Source organism: Ursus maritimus, unplaced genomic scaffold (assembly GCF_017311325.1).
Source record: "Ursus maritimus isolate PB19 unplaced genomic scaffold, ASM1731132v1 scaffold_26, whole genome shotgun sequence".
NCBI classification, from domain to species: domain Eukaryota; kingdom Metazoa; phylum Chordata; class Mammalia; order Carnivora; family Ursidae; genus Ursus; species Ursus maritimus.
This window is the reverse complement of record NW_024425119.1, coordinates 43039931-43064583: the sequence shown is the minus strand read 5'-3', so window position 1 is coordinate 43064583 and position 24653 is coordinate 43039931. Positions and strand designations below refer to the sequence as shown.

The 24653-nt window shown below is 54.7% G+C and overlaps 2 protein-coding genes across 6 annotated transcripts in view; both read left to right on the top strand.

The window, feature by feature from the left end:
* Positions 1–4642: 4642 nt before the first annotated feature.
* On the top strand, positions 4643–13393 carry SP7 (Sp7 transcription factor). Of its 2 annotated transcripts, XM_040642530.1 has the most exons (3): positions 4643–5238; positions 5730–5757; positions 10461–13393. In XM_040642530.1, exons 2-3 carry the CDS (start codon positions 5737–5739, stop codon positions 11733–11735), a joined length of 1296 nt encoding a protein of 431 aa, XP_040498464.1. In that variant the 5' UTR covers positions 4643–5238; positions 5730–5736; the 3' UTR covers positions 11736–13393. The 2 variants fall into 2 exon arrangements, with proteins under 2 accessions (XP_040498464.1, XP_040498463.1); XM_040642529.1 differs by lacking the exon at positions 4643–5238 and having other exon boundaries at positions 5677–5757.
* A 3850-nt stretch (positions 13394–17243) lies between these two features.
* Positions 17244–24653, top strand: part of AAAS (aladin WD repeat nucleoporin) — a 15067-nt gene continuing 7657 nt past the window's right edge. For 2 of the 4 annotated variants that reach the window (XR_005837955.1, XM_008704638.2), the window contains exons 1-7: positions 17672–17919; positions 18381–18508; positions 21210–21265; positions 21579–21670; positions 21867–21913; positions 22154–22252; positions 22574–22717. Coding sequence is in view for 3 of the 4 variants with exons in the window: in XM_008704638.2 (XP_008702860.1) it covers positions 17704–17919; positions 18381–18508; positions 21210–21265; positions 21579–21670; positions 21867–21913; positions 22154–22252; positions 22574–22717 (782 nt within the window). In the remaining variant the exon portion in view is untranslated. Of the gene's footprint in view, positions 17518–17671; positions 17920–18380; positions 18509–21209; positions 21266–21578; positions 21671–21866; positions 21914–22153; positions 22253–22573; positions 22718–24653 lie in introns of those variants that run through there. The other 2 variants (XM_008704640.2, XM_008704639.2) reach the window with 2 other exon arrangements.

The following is a 24653-nucleotide window of genomic DNA, read 5'->3' as shown; positions in this document are numbered from 1 at the left end:
TGCCATCCTTGCTCCTTCCCTTCTCATAGCACTTCTCTTTATTTTTTTTTAACTTTTTGAAAAGTTTTACTAATTCGAGTAATCTTTATACCCAGCATGGGGCTCAAACTCAGGACCCCAAGATCAAGAGTCACAGGCTCTTCTGACTGAGCCAGCCCGGTGCCCCACCATGTCTCTTTCTGATTCTGATCAGCCTCCCCTACAACCGCTGTATTATCTCAGGACTCAAATGTCAACTAGGGAAGCCAAGGCTCAGAGCAGAGGGGAGCCAGGGCTAGCACCAGGAGTCCTGCCTTGCAGCCCTGGTATGGAAGAAGGGATGGGGAGACCCAGCAGAGAGTGAGGGAGTTGGGGTAGGCATGTAACATGTAAATGTGTATATGTATGTGTTGGGGAGGGGAGCCCCTCTATCAAGCTCTCCTATATGGAGGTTGCCGGCCTCTTGAAAGCTTCCATTTTGCCCTGTGTTCTCAGCTTTGCCTCCCAGAATTGGATCCTTTTCCCCAAGCACCCTGAGCCTAGGCTCAGAATGCTCCATCAAAGCACAGGGCAGTGTCCACATCCCGAAATCCTGAGTGGATCTTCCCCCAACCCAAGGAGCAAGTTTCCCTGGTCACCAGCTCCACTGCTTTTGGAGGGCCCTATCAGATCAGCAGCTGTCCCCCAGGGCCTCTTATCTCCCTCCCTCCCATCTCTGTATCTCCCCCCACCCCCATCTCTCCTTTCATCTTCCTGTTTCCCTGTCTCTGGGTGCCTTCTTCTTTCCTGTCCCCTCTGTGTTCTCTGTCACTGGTGCCTGTCCTCAGCGGGCCGCAGAGCAGGGGGGGTCTGGGTGGGGGTGGGGATGCCAGGGTTCCCCGGGGCCAGAGAGTTCGCTGGGGCATCCGGCTCTCTCAACCCTGGAGGATACGGGGAGTAAAGGCTCTTTGAGTCCCCCAAAGGCACACTGGGTTTGCTGCACTAGTAGGAGTAGCGGGCAGCAGTGTGTAGGACTGGCAGGGCCCTCCACATCACCCTTTCCCCAGATTCCTGTGGGAAGAGGGCTCCTGAATCCGCTCTGGGAGACCTCAGGGACCTTTAGAGCTGTACAGTTGTGATGATAGGTCCGCATGTATGTGCGCGACGTCGCCATCTATGTAAACACGTGTGCTGAGGGGACTCTGTGCGAGTCCCCTGTGGGGAGGGTATGCTAGGGGACTGTGAGTCAGTCTGCGTGTATGCATACGGCCGTGTGCGTTTGTGATTGGGGGTTAGGCGAAGCACCTTGGTATAAACATCACTTCTCTAGGATATGGATATATAATCAGTGTGCATCAGTGTGGGTGCCTGCAGAGAATTCAACTGACCCTTGAGCAGCATGGGTTTGAACTGTGTGGGCCCACTTCTACACCCGCTTTTTTACAGTACAGTATGAAAATATATTTTCTCTTTCCGATAATTTTCTTAATAACATTATCTTTTCTCTGCCTTACTTTATTGAAAGAATACAGTAGATAACAGAACATACGCCATCCGTGCTAACCGACCCTGTGAGTGGTAAGGCTTCCGGTCAACAGCAGGCTATTAGTGGTTACGTTTTGGGGGATCAAAAGTTATATGGTGATCTATGACCGTGAGCAGGTTGGCGCCCCTAACCCTTGCATTGTTCAAGGGTCAACGTACATTCCTAATTCAGCGTGTGTGCACGTGTGTATCTAATAGGGTGTCATTCATTAGGGTTGTATTAGAGTGTGTGTCCAGCTCTATTTCATGGCCTCTACTGGCTGTTCGCTGGTGATTCTAGGGTAGCCAAACCTTCTGTAACAACTACCGGAAAGGCTCAGGAGTCCCTCTGGTGTAGGGCTGTCAGCGGCAGCCCAGCCTGGGAGGGTGTGCAGAGGGCAGTGGGTGTGGAAGGAGGCAGCTTCCCTGAGGAGTAGGGGGGATACAATCTTCCACTCTGGCCAGTTTTCATGGTCTCTCCACCTCACCCCATCTGACCCCCCAACCTTTCCAAAAGATCCCAAACCATTAGAGAGAACTGAGGCAGGTTCCAGATTCAACCCCTCTAACCTAGAAATCCCACCCTGATACTTCCAGGGGAGGGAGGGAAGGGAGTGGTCCCTGTGGTTCAGCCCAGTCCTGGGGTTAAGAGATCAGAAAGGCACCATCCCACCCCTTCCTTCAGGGGCGTCCATCTCAGAGCTCAGCATCTGGGTGGCCATGGGCGGAGGCTGAGGGGCCCCCAGGGTGGTGGTGGGGGGTGGATAGAAACCAGATGCCTAGGGGGTTTATACTGGAAGGACCAGAGCCGCAGCCTCTACCCGCCCCTGCCACATGGCGCCTCTGCCTGGGCTGCCCCACCCCCTGGGAGGCTGGGCTGAGGGAGGCCTGCAAGGGTGGAGGCAGGTCCTGGGTCAGGGCTCCCAGTTGCCGCCCCAAGCCCCTGGGGGCACTGGGAAGGGGGGATGGGGGTCTGAACCCAGGAATACCGGGGCCTCAGCTGGGCAGTAGGACTATCTTTAAAAAGGGTGTGGAAGAAGCCAGAACCCAAGGGAGGCAGCTGGGAGCTTAGGCAACCTCTCTGCCCGGCTTTGGCACTGACCTTTGGGAGGGGCCTCTGTGTCCAGGCACTATCATACTGGGGATAACACACCAGGGACCCTTGGCTCGCATATTTCTGGGGACCTTGCTCCTTCCTTTTCCTTCCCTAGCTTTTCCGCCCCCTCCCAGGTAGGATTAGGGATAAGGCCCCCAAGGGAAGTGGAGAAGGTTGACCTTCTCTGCCCCCCACTTCCTCTCCCCAGCCCTGCACCTCCATTCATCCTGCCTTGTTTTTGGTTCAGTCCCTTCCTTTCTTCCGCCATCTAAGCTGAGCTCCAACCCCTTCTCTCACCTGCCACCTCTTCCCTATTCTGCAGTCTAGACTTTTCTCTTCTGCCTCAGTTGCCTGCCTGACCTAACTGGTCTCAGGCTCTTCTGGGGGCTGTGCAGTAATTTCTCCAAAGCTTCCCCTTCTTCCTAGCTTCTGAGTGGGGGGTCCCAGAAGTCCATCTGGCACCTCAGCCTCAGATGCCCCCACCAGGGGGAGACTGGGAGGTCACGGGGACACCCCACCACGGGCACTTCCTCTTGGGCAGACGGGTGGGGTGGCCCGTGTAATCATCGGACACAATTATGCGCTATTTATACTCCATCCCCGCCCCCCACCTGCCCGGCCGCTTAACCCTCTGCCTCCTCCAGACCTGGCCATGCCTCCGGCTATTTTCTCTGTCCTGTCCTTCCAAGCCATTGTCTCTATCTTTGTTCCTCTGAGCCTGTTTCTTTTCCTTTTCCCTTTTTTTTTTTTCTTCCCGCACTCTGGTTTTTTAAAGCCAAGCAGCACCTGGTCTTGCCCATTGGTCTCTTTCTCTTTTATGTCCCACAGCGTCTCTTCTGATTCTCTTGATTGTTTTATTTATTCTATGTATCTCTGGGTTTCTGCTCTTTTTTTTTTTTTTTTTTCTTTTCCGCTTGTCAGCCAGACACCCTGGTTCCCTAACCCTTTCCCCAAAAGCTGGGCCCACAGGGTTCCCTGGGGGAATTCACATCATGGTGCTGGAATCCGAATGCCTGGTTCTGAACTTTGATCCTGCCTGCTGGTTAAACTGCACTTAGCCCTCCCTGGACCTCCAGAGTGCTCCTCCCTCCACCCCACCTTTTCATCAGCATCAGCAAGAGCAAAAGGAGCGGGGAAGTGGGAACACAAGAGGAGAAAGCGAGGGAATTGTGTTGGGAAGTGAGGGGAGTGGGGAAGGACAGGTCTCCTTTCCTCTGATGGACATGGCTAGGAGGGGCTGAGGGTTATGTTGGGGAATTACTCGCAAACAGCAACCGCAGCTGGCTGGGCCCCTCTGTGGGAGAGACGCCACCCACTGGCGACCCGGTCCCCTCTTTCCCAGAAACCTACCTCAGGGCCCAGATTTCAGGTCACAGACTTTCTGGATTTCCCTCTCCTAACCTAGTTGACCTTCCATCTTATCTTTCCCATTTCGATGAGAAGTCACTGTTGGGAAGTCCTGCTGCAGCTCTAACTTCAATTCTGCCTGCTGCAAGAGGGCAGTGATGCATGGCAATGACAAAGGGAACTGGGAGCTCCCTCCCAGGAAAGCATGACCACTCAGAAGAACTATCCGGCAAAGGATGGAGATTTGATGAGCGGCCAAGAGGAGCCGAGGATGGTAACTGGCAAGGAATAACGGAGGGAGGCCAGGGCTTATCTTTTTGGGAGTTAATCCAAAGGGGCGAGGCTCAGGCGTGGATGAGTTGACCCAATGACCTTCCACCTCCACCCTCACTCCTGCCCACCTTCAATTTTCTTAGAATCCGAAGATCCAGATTCTGCCCCACAAAGGGAGGTAGGCCTACCTAGGTGTTATTTTCTAGGAGGGAAACTGAGGCATTGGGAAGAAGATTGGGGAACCCCTGAACCTGTGCCAAGCCCTCCTCCCACTCCCCACCCCTCCTCCAGGCCTTGCTCTCTAACCTACCTCAGTGACCCTAAAAGTTTAGGCCGTGGAAGCCTCCACCCAGAGCACGGCCTCCCTCCTGTCTCTCACCACACACACACACACACACACACACACGCACGCACACGCACACACACGCACACATGTACACACACGCACACACACGTACACACGTACACACGCACACACACACTGTTCTGATCTAGAGCTGGTGACTGGGGAAGCAAGCGCCTCTGTGGTCAGCTCGGGGGTGTGTGTGGTGTGCGCTCCTCCAGCCATGTCACTGTGCTCGTTTGTGTGTGAGTTTGTCTGTGTCCATTCATGACAGCGGCTGTGGCCGTGTGGGCTGCACTGTGTGCGCAGACGTGTGCGTGTCGCATCCTGGGTTTGTCCATGAGTGTGTATGTCAGTGTGTTCCAGTCTCTCCGTGTGAGTGTCGTCCCCAATCCCCCATCCCCCCCCTGGATCTCTAATTAGTGGTTTGGGGTTTGTTCCTTTTCCCTCCTGCTCCTTCCCTCAGCGGCGCGGCGGCCTCAGCAGCAGTAGGAGAGCGGCGGCGGTGGCGGCAGCAGCCCGGACTCTGGAGTCACAGTGGGACTGTAGGATCGCAGCCCGAGTGGGAGCAGGAGTGGAGCTGGCCTGGGAGAGGAACGGAGCCCTCCGGGGGCCCTGACGCCAGCCCTTGCCCGCACCCCCACTGCCAGACCTCCAGGGAGGAGAGACCCAGGACGCCCGGCCCCAGAGCCCCCAGGTACATGACACCAGGGAGCCCTGGGAGGGGTTCCCACAGATGCCTATGGGATTGCTGGGGGCGGGGTGTGGGACACCTGGGCCCACCGTCCCTTTGACCCTCCCCCTCAGCACCCCTCAGGACACCCTGACAACTTGCCCCCGGCCCTACCCTCCTTCTGCTTCCACCCCTTCCCTGGAGCCCTGTTTCTCCTCTCCCGCCCAGATCCCTTCTTTGGGGAGCTCAGCAAATGGAGCAGGAAATTTGGACCCTCTGCCTCCCTCTCTCGCCCTGCTCATTGGATCCGGAGCCTTCTCCGCTGGGAAAGCTGTAATTAGAGGGTGGATCCCTACAGACAGAGAGCAGCCCCCCCACCCCCCACCCCCCAGTCCCTTCTAACTTTAGATCTCTTCTCTCCCATTCTCCCATTCTCCCTCCCTCTCCCTCTCCCTCTCTCTCCCGGCTCGGCTGGCTCTCTCCATCTGCCTGGCTCCTTGGGACCCGTTCCCCAGCCTCAGGATGGCGTCCTCCCTGCTTGAGGTAACTGCCCCCTCCTCCCCCCAGGACACCAGCGACAGTCCTACTGGCCCTAATCCCTGCCTCCCCCCCTCCACCTCCCAACTCACACAGACAGTGGCTGTGGTGCTTATCACTTCCAAGGTCCCTCTGATGAGGAGAGAGGACAGGGCTCAGAGGCGGGAGTGGAGGGCAGGAGGAAGGGTTGGGCAGAGTGGGGCCAGGGGTCAGAGAGCAGTCAAAGGAAGATGAGAGGGGCCAGGTCAGAAGAAGTCATGGACCTCTGAGGTCCGCCCCGCACGCCAACCCCGAGGAGTGGACAGGGATGGAGAGAGGAGGAAGAGGAGAGGTGGGAGATAGGTCAGCCATGGCAGACAGGGGGAGAGAGTGAGAGAGCTGGTGGAGGGGACACTGGGCAGCAAGTGGGTATAGTGCCTCGGGGGTCCAATCTCCAGGAGCCCCTAGCCTGAGCCTGAGCTGCAGCTGGTCTGGTTTTTAGGTGGGCAGGGGCTGGGCCTCTGGGCCAGTGTGTGTAGAGGAAGAGGTGAGCTATGAGAGAGGGGAGAAGGGCAGCCCTGTGCATGTGGGGGGGCTGACCAGAGGAACCGGGCCCGAGCCTGAGAGGGAACCAAGGAGGAGGGCCAGGGTCTGAGGCCGCCTGCCCGGCTCACAAATATTTAGCTTTCAGCCAAAGACAAACTCGGCTCTATTTTGGGAGTGGGAGGCTCCAGGGCGGCCTGGGCCACTTCCCCTACGGGCTGGGACCCCAGCATCCCTTGCCTTTGGCACTGGGGATGGAGGGAACTAGGGTACCGTGGAGGTCAGGTTTGGGGGTTTGAGAAATCACTGACTCTACCAGGGGTTCTGGGGGACTCCAGGTGCATAGTTGGAAAGGAAGGACTCAGAGCCACTTAGAACGTCCTGAGTTCTCCTTGCTTCTGAGTCTCTGACTCTGTTTCTCTGTCATCACCTCTGTCCTGCTTTCTGGGTCCCTCCACAGGAATTTGGAGCCAGAGGGCCCTCCCTTCAGGTCATCCATCTTCAGTAGCCCCTCAGAAGCCCCCGTCTCTGCTCCCAGTGCCCTAGCTCGAGTCCCAGGGGTGATGGGCCAAAGGGAAAGCCGACCCACTCAGCCTGTAGGCGAGGTGTGTGTGAGATGGAGCGGGAATCTTTCAGCACCTGTGCTCATTGGCCTGGGTGCAAGTGTCGGGATGTAAACTGGCGTGCCCGCACGCGCGACTGGCTTCGTGAGAGCGCAGGTGTGTGTACGTGCAGCAGCCGGGCCAGCCGAGCATCTGTTGGTCCAAGTGAGGACTGGTGTGTGTGGAAGGCTGGGAATGCTGAGTTTGTGACTGAGTCTGAGGGAATGGCGTGCAAGCCAGTGGGGTGGACACGATGCCCCTCGTCACTGCTCTGTATCCAGTCAGGGGTCCCCCCACCAGACTCTATACTGAGGGCAGATTGCTCACCCTGCCGTCCCCCCACTAGACTCTATATTAAGCCATCACTGAAACCCTGCGGTTGGTCTTGAGGAAGCTTCAGGACCAAGGTGCATGGAAATCCTGGGGCCGTCCAGGGCAGGGGCAGTGTCAGTGGGCGTGGGCACCGTGCCAGAGTTGCCAGCGTGGCACTGGTGCTTGGGGGAGGGGCTGGCCCCGAGGCCTGCTGAAAGGCCCAGGATTGGGGTGGCCCTTGGCAAGAGGAGTGCATCCTGGAATCTGGGCCTTTGTGTCCCTCACTGCTGGTAAGCTGGAGATGCCCCCCAGCACAAAGGCATTCCAGGTCCTCTGCCTGTTTCTCCTACTTTTGGGGCACTTGGGCCCTCAACCGTCCCCCTTCCCCACCCAGGAAGCCATCTGCCTGGCATGGGTGGGCTGTCTGGTGGTGGAAAGAACTTGGGGGTTCTGAGAGGGAAGCAGCAGCTGCCGGACGAGACAGGCCCACCTGGGATGAGTGAGCTGCAGGGGAAGAGGCGGGAAGGAGAAATGGGGGTGAGGGCCAGGTGGGGATGTAGAATTGGAAGTGGGGAGGACCGAACCACATGGGTGGAGGCAGAAAGTGAAGGGCACCCGGGAACTTGGGTGCTCAGAGCGGATGGCCCCCCCGAGTGAGCTTCGGCAGGAGGTCAGCTGGGCACGGTCGCTCCCGGGAGCAAGGGGGCCCTGCTTCCTCGGCTGCACGGCTGCACATGTGAGTGAGAGAGCTGGGACAGCTCCTTGTTCTTTCTCTGAAGACTCCTTTTCAGTACGTTCAGGCTTTTATTGTTTTAGCGGAAGATGGGGTGGTGGTAGGAGGAAAAAGAACTTGAAGGTGGGACTCCTGGGCACCTGGGAAAGGAATACATTTGGTCAGGTATGGGGGCGCATACGTAGGACCCTCTCAGGAGCGCGCAGGCAGCTGGAGAAGGAAACTGAGGCTGCGGTGAACCTAGCCAGGTGCCCAGTTCTTGGCCTCCAGAACCCGTCTGAGTGGGACTGGTGCCTTGCTCCCCCTTCCCTGCCCTCGGGGCCCTGGGGGCCTCCGCTCCAGGGCTGGGGTCTCCTGTTGGCCTGGGGCTGCTTGCCTTCTTTCACCCCTCCTTCCCTCTCCCCAGCTGGGTGGGGTCCCTGGGCTTGGCTGAGGCCCCTGTGGCCACAGTGTGAGGGCCGGGCGGGGGGGACGGCGTCGGCGTTTTTAAAAATAAACCGACCGCAGGGAAACCAACGGAGCCGGGCTGGGCCGAGGGGGAGAAGCGGTCAGGGGGAGAAGGAGGGAGGAGTGGCCTGGTCTGGGGGTTTTCTGGGGCCCAGCATCATGGTGGTTTTCTCTTAGGTAGGAGATCTGTCTTCTTCCTCCTCCCCCTCCCGCTTTTCTGTTTTCTTCCTCCTCTCTCTCCCTCTCTGTTTTCCTCTGCCTTCCTAGCCCAGGCTCTCTCCATCACCTCTTTGTTTATTCTGCTTTCCTCTCTCTCCCTGCCCTTTGTCTTTTCACCTTTCTGCTTTTTTGGGTCTCTGCCCATTTCTGCCCCTTAATGCCAGTTTTCCCCTCTGTTCCTCCTACCCCACCCCCAGTGGCTTTTTTTTTTTTTTTTTTTTTTGGCCATGCCTCACCCTGTGCAGGGTCCTTTGCTCCTCCGGACCCTGGGTCTCTGCCTCTCTCCTTCGCTACTCCGTGGCTTTGCCTTTCCGCTAGGCTTTGAGTCCTGCCCCGACAGCTACCCTGCCTCAGCTTACCGGCTGCTTGTGAGACCAGAGGCTCCAGGGAAACTTTGGCTAGGGAGGACCCGGGGCTTTTCCCATAGCCAGGGTTCAGGAAGCTTTTGGTGGCTCAAATTTGGGAGTCCGTGGGGTCGACAGGACTTCAGAAAGAGGTAACTGGGCCGGGGAGCGGCAGGTTTGCCCTTGGGCAACAGTGCGGGAGTGATGAGGGCATACGCCTCGCCTCTCTCCGCAAACTTAAAACCCCAGATGTACCTGTAGGATGCTGTGTGCTCCAAGGGACCAGGGAGGTCTTGGATGCTTGGGTTCTTTTTCAGCTTTACTGGGAACAGCTTTCGAGGGCCCCAGTCAGGGAACTGTACAGGGTCACTTTTTGAGGGCATCTTTTTGGGTGGGATTCTCAGTAATGGATGTCTGTACCAGCCAGGGATCCTGGAGGGTATCTCCTCCTGGCGTGTCCTGAGGCTGACCCAGGGCGGGGTACCGCGAGCTCCTGAGGGATGGGAATCTCAGGGTGCTTTGGCCTGGTAGCAGCAGTGTGGTGGGCATCAAGGGCATTTAGTGTTTCTGAAAGAGCCCCGTGCCCCACATCTACGTATCTTCCTTCACTCAGGGTGCTGGAAAGGTGAAGAGAGACCAGCTATATGCGTAGGCTACATGTTAGGGGACACTGGACATGGAGGGGTGTGGCCGTGAGCCAATATCTTAGCCCTCCCGCTTCCCAGCCCTGGAGGGGTGTGAGGACTTCGGGCTCCTCCAGCCTCCCCAAAGGGGTACCAGCTGGCTCCACAAAGCAGGAGGTGCCCACTGCCCGCTTGAAAGACATTCTTGCCTCAGCCACAGTCCTGGCTTGGCGGCAGCCCTGTTCCCTCTCAATGTCCCAGTGTCTCCGCGTCGCTTCCTCTTGCTCCCCAGCCCTAGAATCCCTGCCAAGAGATTCCTTACCAGGGACATGAGGCTGTGGCCTCAGGGAGACCAGGCCACTCACTGCTTTAGTCACAAGCTGTAGCAGAGACAGCAAGTGGAATATGGGGTAAAGCTGAACAAATACGAGTGGGGGCAACTGCAGTGCCCTAATACTTCATTTTCTTCCCATGTTACTCTTTGAACCTCATCTTTCCTTTCCAAGTCTCTGACCATGGCCTTTGCTCTGAACCTACTTCCAGGGGTAGGACCCCTAATTCTCACCTCACCTAGGTCCTGCATCCATCCCCGGCTCTTCTCTTCTCGTGGCTATTTAAGCAGTGTGTCCTGTGCCTCTGAGGCCCCAGGCACCCCAGCAACTCCACAGTGAGCTCTGCCTCCTGCCTCCTCCCTCCTGGATCGGGTTGTTAGGCCGCAGTCTGGACTTGGCTGTCCGCCCCACGACTCCATCTGAGCCCAGTGCTCACTGGCCCTTCCACCTCTACCTCCCATCCTCTTCAACTCTTCCTGGACCCCTCGGTTCTGCTCTCCATGTCTCTAGAGCTTTGCCCTTCCTTCCGCACTTCACCTCCTCTTCCCCTAAGCCATGCTTCCCTCTGTCCACAGGAGGAAGCTCACTATGGCTCCAGCCCCCTGGCCATGCTGACGGCAGCGTGCAGCAAATTTGGTGGCAGCAGCCCTCTGCGGGACTCAGCGACACTGGGCAAAGCAGGCGCCAAGAAGCCATACTCTGTGGGCAGTGACCTTTCAGCCCCCAAAACCATGGGGGATGCCTACCCAGCCCCCTTTTCAAGCACCAATGGGCTCCTCTCACCTGCAGGCAGTCCTCCTGCACCCACCTCGGGCTATGCCAATGACTACCCTCCTTTTTCCCACTCATTCCCTGGGCCCACGGGCACCCAGGACCCTGGGCTACTAGTGCCCAAGGGCCACAGCTCTTCTGACTGCCTGCCCAGTGTCTACACCTCTCTGGACATGGCACACCCCTACGGCTCCTGGTACAAGGCAGGCATCCATGCAGGCATCTCACCGGGCCCAGGCAACGCTCCTACTCCTTGGTGGGACATGCACCCCGGGGGCAATTGGCTAGGTGGTGGGCAGGGCCAGGGTGATGGGCTGCAAGGGACACTGCCCGCAGGCCCTGCTCAGCCTCCGCTGAACCCCCAGCTGCCCACCTACCCGTCCGACTTTGCCCCCCTTAATCCAGCTCCCTACCCAGCTCCTCACCTCCTGCAACCAGGGCCCCAGCACGTCTTGCCCCAAGACGTCTATAAACCCAAGGCAGTGAGCAATAGTGGGCAGCTGGAGGGGAGCGGCGGGGCCAAACCCCCCCGGGGGGCCGGCACAGGGGGCAGTGGTGGATATGGAGGTGGCGGAGCGGGGCGGTCCTCCTGCGACTGCCCCAACTGTCAGGAGCTAGAGCGCCTGGGGGCGGCGGCGGCGGGGCTGCGGAGGAAGCCCATCCACAGCTGCCACATCCCGGGCTGCGGCAAGGTGTACGGCAAGGCCTCCCACCTGAAGGCGCACTTGCGCTGGCACACGGGCGAGAGGCCCTTCGTCTGCAACTGGCTCTTCTGCGGCAAGAGGTTCACCCGTTCGGACGAGCTGGAGCGCCACGTGCGTACCCACACCCGGGAGAAGAAGTTCACCTGCCTGCTCTGCTCCAAGCGCTTTACCCGAAGTGACCACCTGAGCAAACACCAACGTACCCACGGCGAGCCAGGCCCAGGGCCCCCTCCCAGCGGCCCCAAGGAACTGGGGGAGGGCCGCAGTGCAGGGGAAGAGGAGGCCAGTCAGACGCCCCGACCATCAGCCTCCCCAGCACCCCCAGAGAAAGCCCCTGAAGGCAGCCCAGAGCAGAGCAACCTGCTGGAGATCTGAGCGGGGTGGGGGGTCTCCAGTCCCAGGGCTGCCTTGCCAGCCTCCGCACCCCCCAGCTTTGTGGACCACTTCTTGTCCCTTACCCCCTTTGCCCCATGCATGCTGCCCTTGGGGCTCTCGCCATCTCTCCCCTGGCCGTTCTGGGCCCGGTTGTCTCCCAGCATGCCTCCGCAGCTCACCCCTCCCTTTGCCGTGAGGCTGTTCTGCCGTCTCTCATCTCAGGCTCTCACTTTGTGCCTGATTCCTGTGCTCTGGCTTCCTAAGATCTTCCCTCGCCCCTGCTCCCAGCGTCCCTCTCCTCTGCTCTTACCACCCCATCTCATTTCCCTTCCAGCTGGGCTCCCCACACTTTCTTTCTCCAGCTCACTAACTCCTTGACAAGCATCCTTTCTGCTCCCCAAGCTTATTTACCACTATTGCTTAGCTTCCAGGCTCCAGTCTTCCCAGCTTCTTCTTCCACTTCCTTTCCATGCTCCAGAACGTTTTTGTTTTTGTTTTTTTACAAACATAATGATGATGATGATGATAATTTATTGCCCCCTGGTGGCCTCTTCATTAGGGACCAGAGTTAGGGGGATTGGGGTTAGTGACCTGGCAGGGAGCAGGGTGCCAAGAGGGGGGCAGACCAGTGGGGATCTCATCCCAAAAATGGGGTGACCCCAGGGTCAGGGAGGCTGCCCCCAGGCCTGTATATTTAACCCCTATGTTCCAAGAGAAATGAATACTAATAATAATAATTCTATTTATCTAAGTTATGATGACAGGTCAGGTAGAGTGAGCTGGGGAGGGAAGGAGGTCCATTTCTGCTATGGAAATTTTAGCTAAGTGTATGTCCGTATAGAAAAAGTGTTCCTGGAGATCTTGTTAATAGAACTTCTATCATCAGGGTCTCAGTTAATGGGGTTTCTCTTTTAATAGAATCTCTGCTAATAGGGTTGGTTAGCTAGATCTCTGTTAAAGAGTTGATGGGGTGTCTCTCAATTAGGGAATCCCTAATATTCCCAACCCCAGCCAGAAGCTGTGAAACCTCAAGTCCTATGGAGGGGAGGACTGGAATGTACCCCAGCTCCCTTGACCCCAGAGCGGGTTCTTCCACTGCCCCTCCCCTGACACCATGACCCCATTAGGCTAATCCCTTGTTGCCAAGGTTATGGAGAGCTTGCAGCTGCCATCCTAGACATGCTCTTGGGGAAGCCCACCTAACAGGAGGGGCACACTGGTTCTGAGGTGCCTCTCCTGAAGACTAGGTGGGGAAGGCTTCCTCTGGGATCAGATTCACATAAATCCAGTATTTATTGAGTGCCTATTCTGTACAAGGCACTGCTAGGCTGGTGCCTAGAAGCCATGAGAAGGAAGAATTCATAGAGCTAGGAGGACAGAGGTCCCCAAGCTGATTTGGGGTCGCATCCCCAGGCCCCCAACCAGGGACTTCCAATGCTCCCAACTCCACCTCTGGTGACTTTTAAAGCCGCTTCGTGCCTTTGAATGCCTTTCCTGTGACTCTGGATCCTCCTTTTCTATCTCCTGCTCCCTCAAGGCCCCAAGTTAAAGGGCTAAAGCCGCTGGAGCTTGGGGAGAGGGTAATATTGTGGAAGGGAAAGGATCATGCCCTCATGGAGTCTTTTTTTTATTTTAATTATTATTATTATTTAATAAAAAGTTCGATTTTAAATTTTGTCCTGGTGAGAAAAGAGAAAGAGGAAGGAAGAAGAGTGAGCCACAGGATTTTTCCTTGGCAAACTGGAGACTCCCCACGGGCATCCCATCGTGCCCGTTGGCACACTGTGTCCGCGGCCAGGCCCTCGGGCTGAGGTCAGTTTTTGAGCGCCCAGAGCTCTCGGTCGAGTTGGGAAGGCGGGGTTTCTTCCCCGGCTCTCTCCCGGCCTCTGCCTCCCGACCCCGGCCCCGGCAGGGCCCCGCGGCGGCGGCGCGGACTACGGCGCGGCCCCGAGCGCGTCCCGGCGGGCGGCCCCGGCCTGGCACTTCACCGCCCCCTGCCCCCGGGCTGCAATCAGCCGTGCCCGCCGCCAAGTTAGCGGACGAACAAAAGCCACTCTGTGGCGGCCAGCCCGGAGCCACAATAGGGCTTTGTGCGGCCTCCGCCCCCGGGCTCCCCCGCGGGGCTGAGGGGGCGCACGGGCGGCGCCCCTCGGGCACCGTCCCCCCCGCCCCGCCCCGGGCCGGCTCGGGAGGCGCTGCGGGCGGGTCCGGGCGGCCAGCCCCCTCCTCCGCCTGCCGCCGCGGCCGCCCCGGCCAGGTGCGAAACGTCCTGCCCTCAGGCGGGGCGGGGCGCGGCGCTTCAAAGGCGCTTTGAAGAGGGCCGCGTTCCACGGCTCCTCCCGCGGGCGGGGGCGGGGGTCCCGGGCTCCGGCTCCCACCCCGCCGGGCAGGCTCCTCGGGACCCCCCGGGGCCTGGCCCTCTCGCCTCCCGGTCCCCGCCTGTCCGGTGCCAGCCCCCGCCCGCCGCGGCCTCGCGATCCTCCCCTCCCGGCCCCTCGGCCCCTTTCATCTTCCCTAGACTCCGCTTGGGGTTTTGCTGGTTTCTGGGAGATAAAAACCGCCTCAAATAGCGGCGGCGCGCTGCCAGGACAAACAGGGCCGGGCGGGCCATGTGCGCCTGGTTACCGGCCCCGAGCCGGGGCGCCGGGCCTCGGCGGGCCGAGCTCCGGGCACTCGGGCTCCGGCGGCGCCTCCCGCCTCCCAAAGTCGGGGACCCCTTTAGAAAACTCGGGCAGTGGCCTGGCGCTGCCTCGGTGTCCCCCCCGCCCAGGCCGGAGGGAGCGCCCCCGCCCTCTCCCGGCAGTGGAGACCGCCCGCTGAGCGCTCTGGGCCCTGGGGACGGTGGGTCCCCGTGGCTGCGTCGCTGGGGCCGCCGCGCCCCCTGGTGAAATGAGTGGGGAGTGCGCTAGGCCTGCACGTCGGCCTCCCCAGAATCTGCAAACCCCGGAAAACTGAACAAACGTTAAGTAAGTACGGGGGAGGCGGGGGCCGACTATGAACACACAGCGCACTGTTCCTCCTCCCCAGTTCATATTACAGGGGGAGAGGCAGGAAACCTAACCCGGTAATTACAACACAACCTGTTAGTAGAAATCAGGCTCCACCGAAGGGAGGCGCAAGTTGCAGGCCCAGTCCGCAGTGATTTCTTGGGGGGTATCCGGGGTTGGATGGTGGCACGATTGAGGACAAACGCAAACTTTGTGGGTGGGTTCTCAGTGCTCTTCCCTAATCTGTCAGAGTCAGGGACTCCCTCTCTTCCTTCAAAGCCTGCACTACTGCCCCCTTTCAAGGAGAGCTTTCTCAGCAAGTTGCCCCAAACTACCCTGTTTTTACTCTATGCTCTTTAAGCTTTCTGTGACTTTCCAGGCGACAGTGAACTAACCTAGAAAATTAAACTGGGACTCCTCAAAATTTAGTCTGTGCAGTATCACGTTGGGGGCATTTTGGAAATACAGCTTAAGAGCTCTACCCCAGAATCTGCATTTTAGCAAGATCCTCTGGTGTGTCTATGTTCACTAACATTTGGGAAGTACTAGAGTAGGGGAGACCCATGGCTTTCTGTGTGTTAAGGGCATTTTCAGAGAAGCCTTCTGGAGCCTTCTTGTTTTCTGACCCTGGAATAACTCTCTTGGGGGCAACTTTTCATGTAGAAAGGAAGAGTAGACAGAGCCCAAGAATGCTAAACTTAGAATGCCCCCTAGATTCCCCAACCAGAGCAACTCTTGGGAGTGGGGACGAGGCTTTCCACATTTCCGTGTTCCCAGAGCAGGGTCGTTGGACTTGCCCATTAACCCTTATGAAATGAACAAACCAAAGCCCAAGGTCACGGAGTTCATGGCAGAGTTATGGCTAATTGAGTGTTTGGTACTTAAAATGTATTAAATGGTTTCATTTCCATTATTTTGTATGGGAAACAACCATGGGAAATAACTAGGACACTGCAAAAGTGAGGAAGCTGAGGCTCAAAGAATTCAAAGACTCCCAAAGTCACACAGCTGTAAGATGAGGAGCCTCCATTCTGCATTCTAGTTCCATCCTTTGGAACCAGAATAAAATCAATCTCCCTTTTCTTCTTTCTCTTTTCTTTCTTTCCTTTTCTCTTTCTTTCTTTCTCTTTCATTTATTCATTCATTCATTCATTCATTCATTCAAGATTTTATTTATTTATTGGACAGAGAGAGACACAGCGAGAAAGGGAACACCAGGAGGGGGAGTGGGAGAGGGAGAAGCAGGCTTCCCACTGAGCAAGAAGCCTGATGTGGGGCTTGATCCCAGGACCCTGGGATGATGACCCGAGCCGAAGGCAGACACCCAATGACTGAGCCACCCAGTCACCCTGACTTTTCTTCTTTAATATTTAAAAGACAGAGCAAGAGAGAGCACAAACACAAGCCAGGGGTGGGGGCAGAGGGAGAGGGACAAGCAGACTCCCCGCTGAGCAGGGAGCCCGAGGTGGGGCTCTGGTTCCAGGACTCTGGGATCACGACCTGAGCTGAAGGCAGACACTTAACTAAGCCACCCAGGCATCCTTCTTCTTCTTCTTCTTTTTAATATTTAGTTTTTAAGTAAACTCTACACTCAACATGGGGCCGGCACTCACCACTCTGAGATCAAGAGTGGCAGGCTCCACCGACTGAGCCAGCCAAGCGCCCCAATCTCACTTTAATTCTTAAATCAGAATGCCTGGTTTTGGTACAAATTCTCTGTGTCTCATTTTCCTCATGGTTATAGAACAGTACCCACCTCATGCGGTTGTTGTAAAGATTATACAAGCACTTGGGGAGCCTAAGTGGTTCAGCAGGTTAAGCTCAGGTCTTGATCCCAGCGTGCGAGGATCGAGTCCCGCATCAGGCTCCCTGCTCAGAATGGAACCCGCTTCTCCCTCTGCCTCTCTCTCTGTGTCTCTCATGAATAAATAAATACAATCTTAAAAAAAAAAAAGATTATACAAGCACTTTACTATATAATACGCGCAGGAAACGTCACTGTTTTCCAACTCACTCGCCCTCCACCCGTAACCCTGGGGGCCTGAGGTTTTGGCTGGCGTATCCCTCTCCCTCCCAAGGTCTCTCCGGACTCCCCCATCCCCACCCCCACTCGGAGGCTTTTCCCTTAGCTTTCGCCAGCTGCCCGACAGAGTCCACGTTTCCCTTTGGACGATCCACAGTCCTGGGAGGCTTTAATTAGATACTTCCCTGAACCGTGGCTTATTTTGGGCTTTCCGAGCGCTGAGGGTGAGTGGGAACCTGTGTTGCGGAATTCGGAACTGGTTAAAAAATAATAATAATAAAATAAAATAAAAAAGCAGTCTCACAGAGAACACACACACACACACACACAACACACAACACACAACACAAAACACACACAAAACACACCCACCCACCCTGACCCTTAACTAGGGCCTGACCTCGCGGGCATGCCCCCGCGGCTCTCCCTCCGGCCGCTAGGCGGCGCGCGAGGAAGCGCTGGAAGTCTGTCTCGGGACTGCGCACGCGTTCGTGTTCTGCGTTACTCTTCCCCTCACTTCCGTTGAATTTTGCATCGGCGTTTGTCCCAGGCGGCTACCCGTACGGATCCGAATCTAGCCCGGGAACTAAGAGTTAGGGAAGCGGGATCCGTGAGTTTACCGATTCCAGACGTCCTTGGGACCGGCAAGATGTGCTCTCTAGGATTGTTCCCTCCGCCGCCGCCTAGGGGTCAAGTCACCCTATACGAGCACAATAACGAGCTGGCGACAGGCAATAGCTATGAGAGTCCGCCTCCCGACTTCCGGGGCCAGGTGGCCGGAGCGAGGAGGGAGGGGACCTACAGACATGGGGGCGGGGCCAGGGAGAATGGGGCTCCTGAGGCCCTGCCCGGGGGCCGGGGTCGCGGTTCTCAGCCTGGTCGACTGGAAGCAGCCTGGCCCGGACTTGAGACTAGAAGGGCTGGAATTTATTTTAGGGCTGGGATTGGAGGGCGAGGGATGTTGAGGAGGTGTGGGGCGGGCCTAAAGGGAATGGAGAGAATGAGGGAGAATTTAGGGGATATGAGGGTGCATAAGTTGAGGACAGTATCTGGGCGAGCTGGGAAGGCACAACCTGGAGGGTCCCCCCACCCCCACCCCACGGATTTCCTGGGAAGGAAGAGGGAGAGAAACTGCTATTTATTGAGCGTTTGCTGTGTAAGAAAGACGAGTCAGGTGTGCCTCACAGATGTTATAAGATCTAATAATTACAGCAACCCAATGAAATACGCTAGTTGTTGTGTGGGTTTTTTTTTTTTTTTTTTTTTTTTTGACAGAGAGAGAGACAGCCAGCGAGAGAGGGAACACAAGCAGGGGGAGTGGGAGAGGAAGAAACAGGCTCCCAGCAGAGGAGCCTGATGCGGGGATCGATCCCAGAACGCTGGGATCACGCCCTGAGCCAAAGGCAGACGCTTAACGACTGCGCCACCCAGGCACCCTAAAATAAGCTAGTTTTACAGATAAGGGAGTTAAGCTCTCTTTCAGTTTCCCACAGGGATTAGGCTTATGGGAATGGGAAACAGGTCTCCAGAGCTTTTTGCTCTTAGCCCAGCCATGATTTGGAGATGGCAGGGAGTTCAGCAGAGATCTGGGGAAGAGACTGATTCATTGTCACACCTCTCACTTCTGGCCTATAGTGGATCAATCTTCCTGTCCTGAACCTGACTAAGGATCCCCTGAAGACCCCTGGGAAGCTGGACCATGGCACAAGAACTGCCTTCATCCATCACCGGGAGCAAGTGTGGAAGAGATGCATCAACATATGGTGAGATGTGGCAGAGGGTCTTCTGGACCATGGTTTGCAGATCCTGGAGAAGATGGGGCCACCATCCCTCTGCCTTGAGCTGCCAGGCTCTCTCTAGCTTGGTGCCGGATAGCATTCATCATAACAAATTAGCAGGCCTTATTGGGAAACTTGAGTTGACAGTAGTTCATTTTATCTCCAATGACTTGCCTTCCTTTCTGGTTTAAGTGAGCCTGCTCCCTACCCCCTCTTCGTGTCATTACCGCTTTCTGAGCCTTTACCTGAAGCTCAGCAAGGTTAGGGATAATGTTTCAGTGAATAATCTCGTATTTAGGTCATTCATTTAGCACATTTAGGAGTGGAGCCATATTGCGTGGATTCAGTTCCTGGCTGTGTCACTCTTTAGCTGTGTGATCTTGGGCAAGTTACTTAATCACTTGGTCCCTCACTTTCCTCGTCTGTAAAACGGGACCGATTTTACAAGGTTGTAGTGATGATGAAATGAATTAATGGATATAAAGCTCTTAGAGAACAGTGCCTGGCACATACATATTAATACCTTCAAGGGTTAGTTATTATCACTGTCATGTGTAGGATAAATTCCTGCAAATCTAGTAGACGGCTTCAAAGGGTATGTTCCTTTGTAATTTCGTGAGCTGTTGCCAAATAGTCCTCCGTTGAAATTGTACATGTTTACAGTCCCACCAGCAGTGTATGAGAGTGCCTGTTTCCCAACACATGTGCTGCCAGATTTAGGTATTTGTTATCGTAATACCATTTAATTTGCACGTCTTTGTGTGAGTGAAGTTAAACAGCCATTTATTGGCTGATAAGTCATCCGGTCCTAGGCTCTTTCTCACTGCCTCTCTCTTCAGCTGCTGCTTCTCTTCTGTACCTCCTCTTTCTGATGTTCCTGAAGCGTTGGTATCCTGGGCTGGACTCGCAATTGATTCTTCATACCTGCTTGTTCCCTTGGCTGCCAAACACTGTCGGTCGGCCCTTCCGCAGGCTTTCACACACTCAGCATGTTCAAAGCCGATCTCCATTTTCCTTCCCAAACCTGCTTCTGCCTTGTGTTTTTCCTCCTAAGGAATGGCCTTACTACTCATTGAGGAGCACGTGATTTGAGTGTAGGCTCCGGGGCAGACTGGTTGAATCCTGATGCTGCTACTTCCTACCGAGGTCGTATTGATAATACTAACTTCTTCATGCCTCTGTTCTCTCATCTAAAAATGCAGTTGTTAACAAGCCCTATTTTGAAAGGTTGTGATAGCGGCTGACTTAGGTAATGCGTGTGAAGCATCTCGCCTGGCCTTGGCATACTGTGGGCAGTATTAGCTGCTGTAATTACTACGTAGCTGTTTCCCTTGATATCACTCTTACTAATGTCTAGCCCTCAAATTCTGTTCATTCTACTTCTTCAGCCTCTCAAATCTGTCTGCTTTTCTCCAACCCTGTTGGTTCAGAGCACTTTGGCGTTTTTTTCCAGATTCCTGAAGTTAGCCTCTTTTTTTTTTTTTTTTTTAAAGATTTTATTTATTTAGTTGACAGAGAGACAGCCAGCGAGAGAGGGAACACAAGCAGGGGGAGTGGGAGAGGAAGAAGCAGGCTCCCAGCGGAAGAGCCTGATGTGGGGCTCGATCCCATAACGCCGGGATCACGCCCTGAGCCGAAGGGAGACGCTTAACGACTGCGCCACCCAGGCGCCCCTGAAGTTAGCCTCTTAACCCAGCTCCTCCTCTTCATTTTTGCACCCCTCCAATTTGTAGCCAGACTGATCTTCCTAAAATGTCGGTGGTGGGGGTCGCCTGGGTGGCTCAGTTGGTTGAGCGTCCGACTCTTGGTTTCTGCTCAGGCCATGAGACGGAGTCCCGCTTCAGGCTCCGTGCTCAGTGGAGAGTCTGCTTGAAGGTTCTCTCCTTCTGCCCCTCCCCCAACGGGCGTGCGCACATGCCCGTGCTCACTCGCTCTCTCAAAGAAAGAAAGAAATAAATACATCTTTAAAATGCTGGTGTCATCAGTTTATTCCTCTGCTTAAAATCCTTCCATGGTGGGGCAGCCGGCTGGCTCAGTCAGGAGAGCGTGACTGTTGATCTCGGTTGTGAGTTTGAACCCATGTTGGGTGTAGAGATTATTTAAAAAAAAAAAAGTCTTTTCATGGCTTTGCATTCACAGGCTCAGGCCAGGTCTTGACCCCCTGACCTACTCGTAAAGCCCTGAAAGACCTCTCAGCCTTAGTTGTCTTGTTGGTACAATGAGCAGAATGCCGTTCAGAGTAGTGTGGTCATTAGATGAAACGATAACATATAAAGTGCCGGGCACATACTTGGCGCTCATTAAATGTGAATGCTCCTTTTTTTTTGTTTTTGGTAAGATTTTATGGTATGGTATTTTATTTTAAGTAGGCTCCACACCCAGCATGGAGCCCTTTGGGGGGCTTGAACTCATGACCCCTAGATCAAGACCCGAGCTGAAATCAAGAGTCGGACACTTAACTGACTGAGCCACCCAGGCGCTCCACAAGGTTTTATTTTTCAGTAATCTCTACACCCAGTGTGGGGCCTGAACTTACAACCTGGAGATCAAGAGTCACTCGTTCCACCGACTGAGCCCACCAGGCGCCCGAGTGCCCTTATTTTTGTACACGTTTACTGAATGAGTGTAACCTGTAGAGGGAGACCGAAGGGTTCAGAGTAATCTGACTCCCAGCTTCCTCTCTCAGGCGTGATATGGGCCTTTTTGGGGTGCTGAATGAAATTGCGAACTCGGAGGAGGAGGGTAAGTATTTTTCTCTCCAGCGTTCTCTGGTTTTGTCGTTGGCATCTCCCCTCCATATTCTTCCTAATTCACCCCAGTACCTCTTGGCCCAGCCCCCTTCCCTTTAGCCTTGTTTTCCTGTCCCAGTTGTCTCTGCTGGTGCCATCTTTTCTCGTCTCCGCCTACCTCACATACCCCAGAGTGGCCGTCCCAAGTGTGCATGGGCGGAAGGCCCTGGGGAATGCGTGTCCTTTCCTTGCTCAGTCCTTATGCAGGGGTGCCCAGTGACAGCCCTGTGAATGGTTTAATCAGAGCTGCTTCCTCAACCCCACAGTGTTTGAGTGGGTGAAGACGGCGTCCAGCTGGGCCCTGGCACTCTGCCGATGGGCTTCCTCCCTCCATGGGTCCCTGTTCCCCCATCTGTCTGTAAGTTTGGCTTCCTCCCCTGACCCTCTGGCTGCCACTCCCCCACTTCTGCCCTCTTCCACTTCCCATCCCTCAAGGTCAGGGTGGGGTGGGAAGGAAGGCTGGAGAGGGTGGGAATGGTCCAGGACCCTGCCAGAAGTTGTGGGGATAAGCTCCCTTTGTTCCCGCACATCCTCTATCTGCTTTGTTCTCGTAGCTCAGGAGCGAAGATCTGATTGCTGAATTTGCCCAAGTCACAAACTGGTGAGTGTACAAGCTCGGAGGCTTTTGTGGGAAGGAAGTCCTGAACCTGGAAACTTCTCCAGGGGAGAGGGAAGTCAAGGCAGAGATCCCTCCTGCCCCTTTTCTGACTATTACCCACATTCTCACTCCCCCAAAAAAGAAAAGAAAAAGTGAAAAACAATAATGCCTTCATGGGACAGGGAATCTGAGCCTCAGGGCTGGAGGATGGATTCAGACTCCTCGTGCTCACTCCGGCCCCAGGTCCAGCTGCTGCTTGCGGGTCTTTGCCTGGCACCCCCACACCAACAAGTTTGCAGTGGCCCTGCTAGATGACTCAATCCGTGTGTACAATGCCAGCAGGTACGTGGACACCTACTGGGCGGGCTCCGACTCTTCGGTCTCCCTAAGTCAGCCTCCTTTCCTCACCAGCCTTGGTTCCAGGGCTGCAGTGGATTCCTGGGTTTGGTCCACATGACCCCGCCCAGAACTAGAGTCAGGGGGTCTCCACAATGAGATGTGTCCTATTTCCAGATCTAACCTTTATCCAATCCTTCTGTCCCACAATACCCCCGGGCTCTGCGTGAGCCGCTTTCTTCTCTTGGCTTTCCCTCCTCAACTGAACTCCGGTGCCCTGAGCTATAGTGTCCCTGCTTTGACTCAGTCCCTCAACCTTCACCACAGCACTATAGTCCCCTCCCTGAAGCATCGGCTGCAGCGAAATGTGGCAGCGCTGGCTTGGAAGCCCCTCAGCGCCTCTGTCTTGGCCGTGGCCTGCCAGACCTGCATTCTCATCTGGACCCTGGACCCCACCTCTTTGTCTACCCGGTGAGTCCCAGCAGCATCGGTCTTACCTTGGCCAGAGGCTTGCGGCCATGTTAGCGGTGGTGGGTGGCAAGAAGGTCTGGAAGTTCTTTATCTTCACAGCACTTCCCAGAGCTGTGGGAGAAGCAAACCTAAGGTCAGTGTTGAGCTGCTGAGAATGCTGTAATCTAGAGAAAGGGATAGAAGTAGGAGCTTCTGGAATTGTGGGGAGTGTGTATATATGGATCATGGAGTGGAAAGACTTCCTTTTCCAGAGGACTGTCAGATGTGTATGTTTTGTTTTGTTTTTTAAAGATTTTATTTATTTGTCAGAGGGAGAGAGAGCGAGCACAAGCAGGGGGAGTGGCAGGCAGAGGGAGAAGCAGGCTCCTGGCTGAGCAAGGAGCCCGATGTAGGGCTTGATCCCAGGAACTTGGGATCATGACCCAAGCCAAAGGCATCTGCTTAACCAACTGAGCTACCCAGGTGTCCCTGTCAGATGTAGGTTTAAAGGCAGTGGGGAAGGGAATTAATATAGATATAAATTGAAATCAAGGAAATTGGAAAAAGAATCCCTATGAGAAGTAAATATAAAATCAGAAACTGGTCCTTTAAATTATGACTAAAGAAGAAAACCTTATGGCCACCCTTATTAAGGTAAAAGAGAAAATCAAAGTACAGTGCTTTTCAGAATGGGAAGAATGAGATAACTACAGATATGGAAGAAAATAGAAAAATTATTACAAAATATGTATAACTTTAGACCAACAAATTGAAAATCTAAAGGAAATATTTGATTCTCTACCAAAATCTGTAACCAAAGTGGATTGTGTAAGAAATTAAAACAGATGAGCTCTGGGGCGCCTGGGGGTTCAGTCGTTAAGCGTCTGCCTTCGGCTCAGGGCGTGATCCCGGCATTGTGGGATCGAGCCCCACATCAGGCTCCTCCGCTAGGAGCCTGCTTCTTCCTCTCCCACTCCCCCTGCTTGTGTTCCCTCTCTCGCTGGCTGTCTCTCTGTCAACTAAATAAATAAAATCTTTAAAAATAAATAAATAAATAAATAAATAAATAAATAAATAAATAAATAAATAAATAAAATAAAAGATACAAACAAACAACATGGAGCCTACCTTTTCTTTGAAATTAGATAGAACTCTCATAAAGCCATGTCTGCATGGCATTTTTTTAGTGGTAGAGCTCATCCGTTTTAATTTTTTTTTAAGATTTATTTTATTTATTTATTTATTTTTAAAGATTTTATTTATTTAGTTGACAGAGAGACAGCCAGCGAGAGAGGGAACACAAGCAGGGGGAGTGGGAGAGGAAGAAGCAGGCTCCCAATAGACGAGCCTGATGCGGGGCTCGATCCCAGAACACGGGGATCACGCCCTGAGCCAGAGGCAGACGCTTAGCAACTGGCCACCCAGGCGCCACTCTTTTATTTTATCTTTTAATTTTTTATTTTTTTAAAGACTTTATTTATTTATTTGACAGAGAGAGACAGCGAGAGAGGGAACACAAGCAGGGGGAGTGGGAGAGGGAGAAGCAGGCTTCCTGCTGAGCAGGGAGCTCGATGCAGGGCTCGATCCCAGGACCCTGGGATCGTGACCTGTGCTGAAGGCAGATGCTTAACCAACTGAGCCACCCAGGCATTCCTGTTTGTTTTTAAAGTAGGCTCCATGCCCAGCCCATAGTGGGGCTTGAACTTATGAGCTTGAGATTACAGTCACATGCTCTACTGACTGAGCCAACCAGGCTCCCCACCCTACCATGTTATTTGAATTAGACCAGATCACAGAAAAATTTGGAAATTTTTGGAAATCAGGCTCCTGATTTTTTTCTTTTAATAAACTTTATTTTGGCATAATTTTAGATATTTAGAACAGCTGCAAAGATAGTACAGAGAGTTTTGGATACCCATCACTCGTTCAACCCATTGTTGTTGTTTTTTTTTTTTTT

What these genes read in the sequence shown, in the direction of transcription:
- SP7 (XM_040642530.1), top strand. Translation starts at nt 5,737, where the DNA reads ATGGCGTCCTCCCTGCTTGAG. An exon ending in TGGCGTCCTCCCTGCTTGAG is followed by an intron (nt 5,758 to 10,460) that starts GTAACTGCCCCC and finishes CTCTGTCCACAG; the next exon opens with GAGGAAGCTCACTATGGCTC.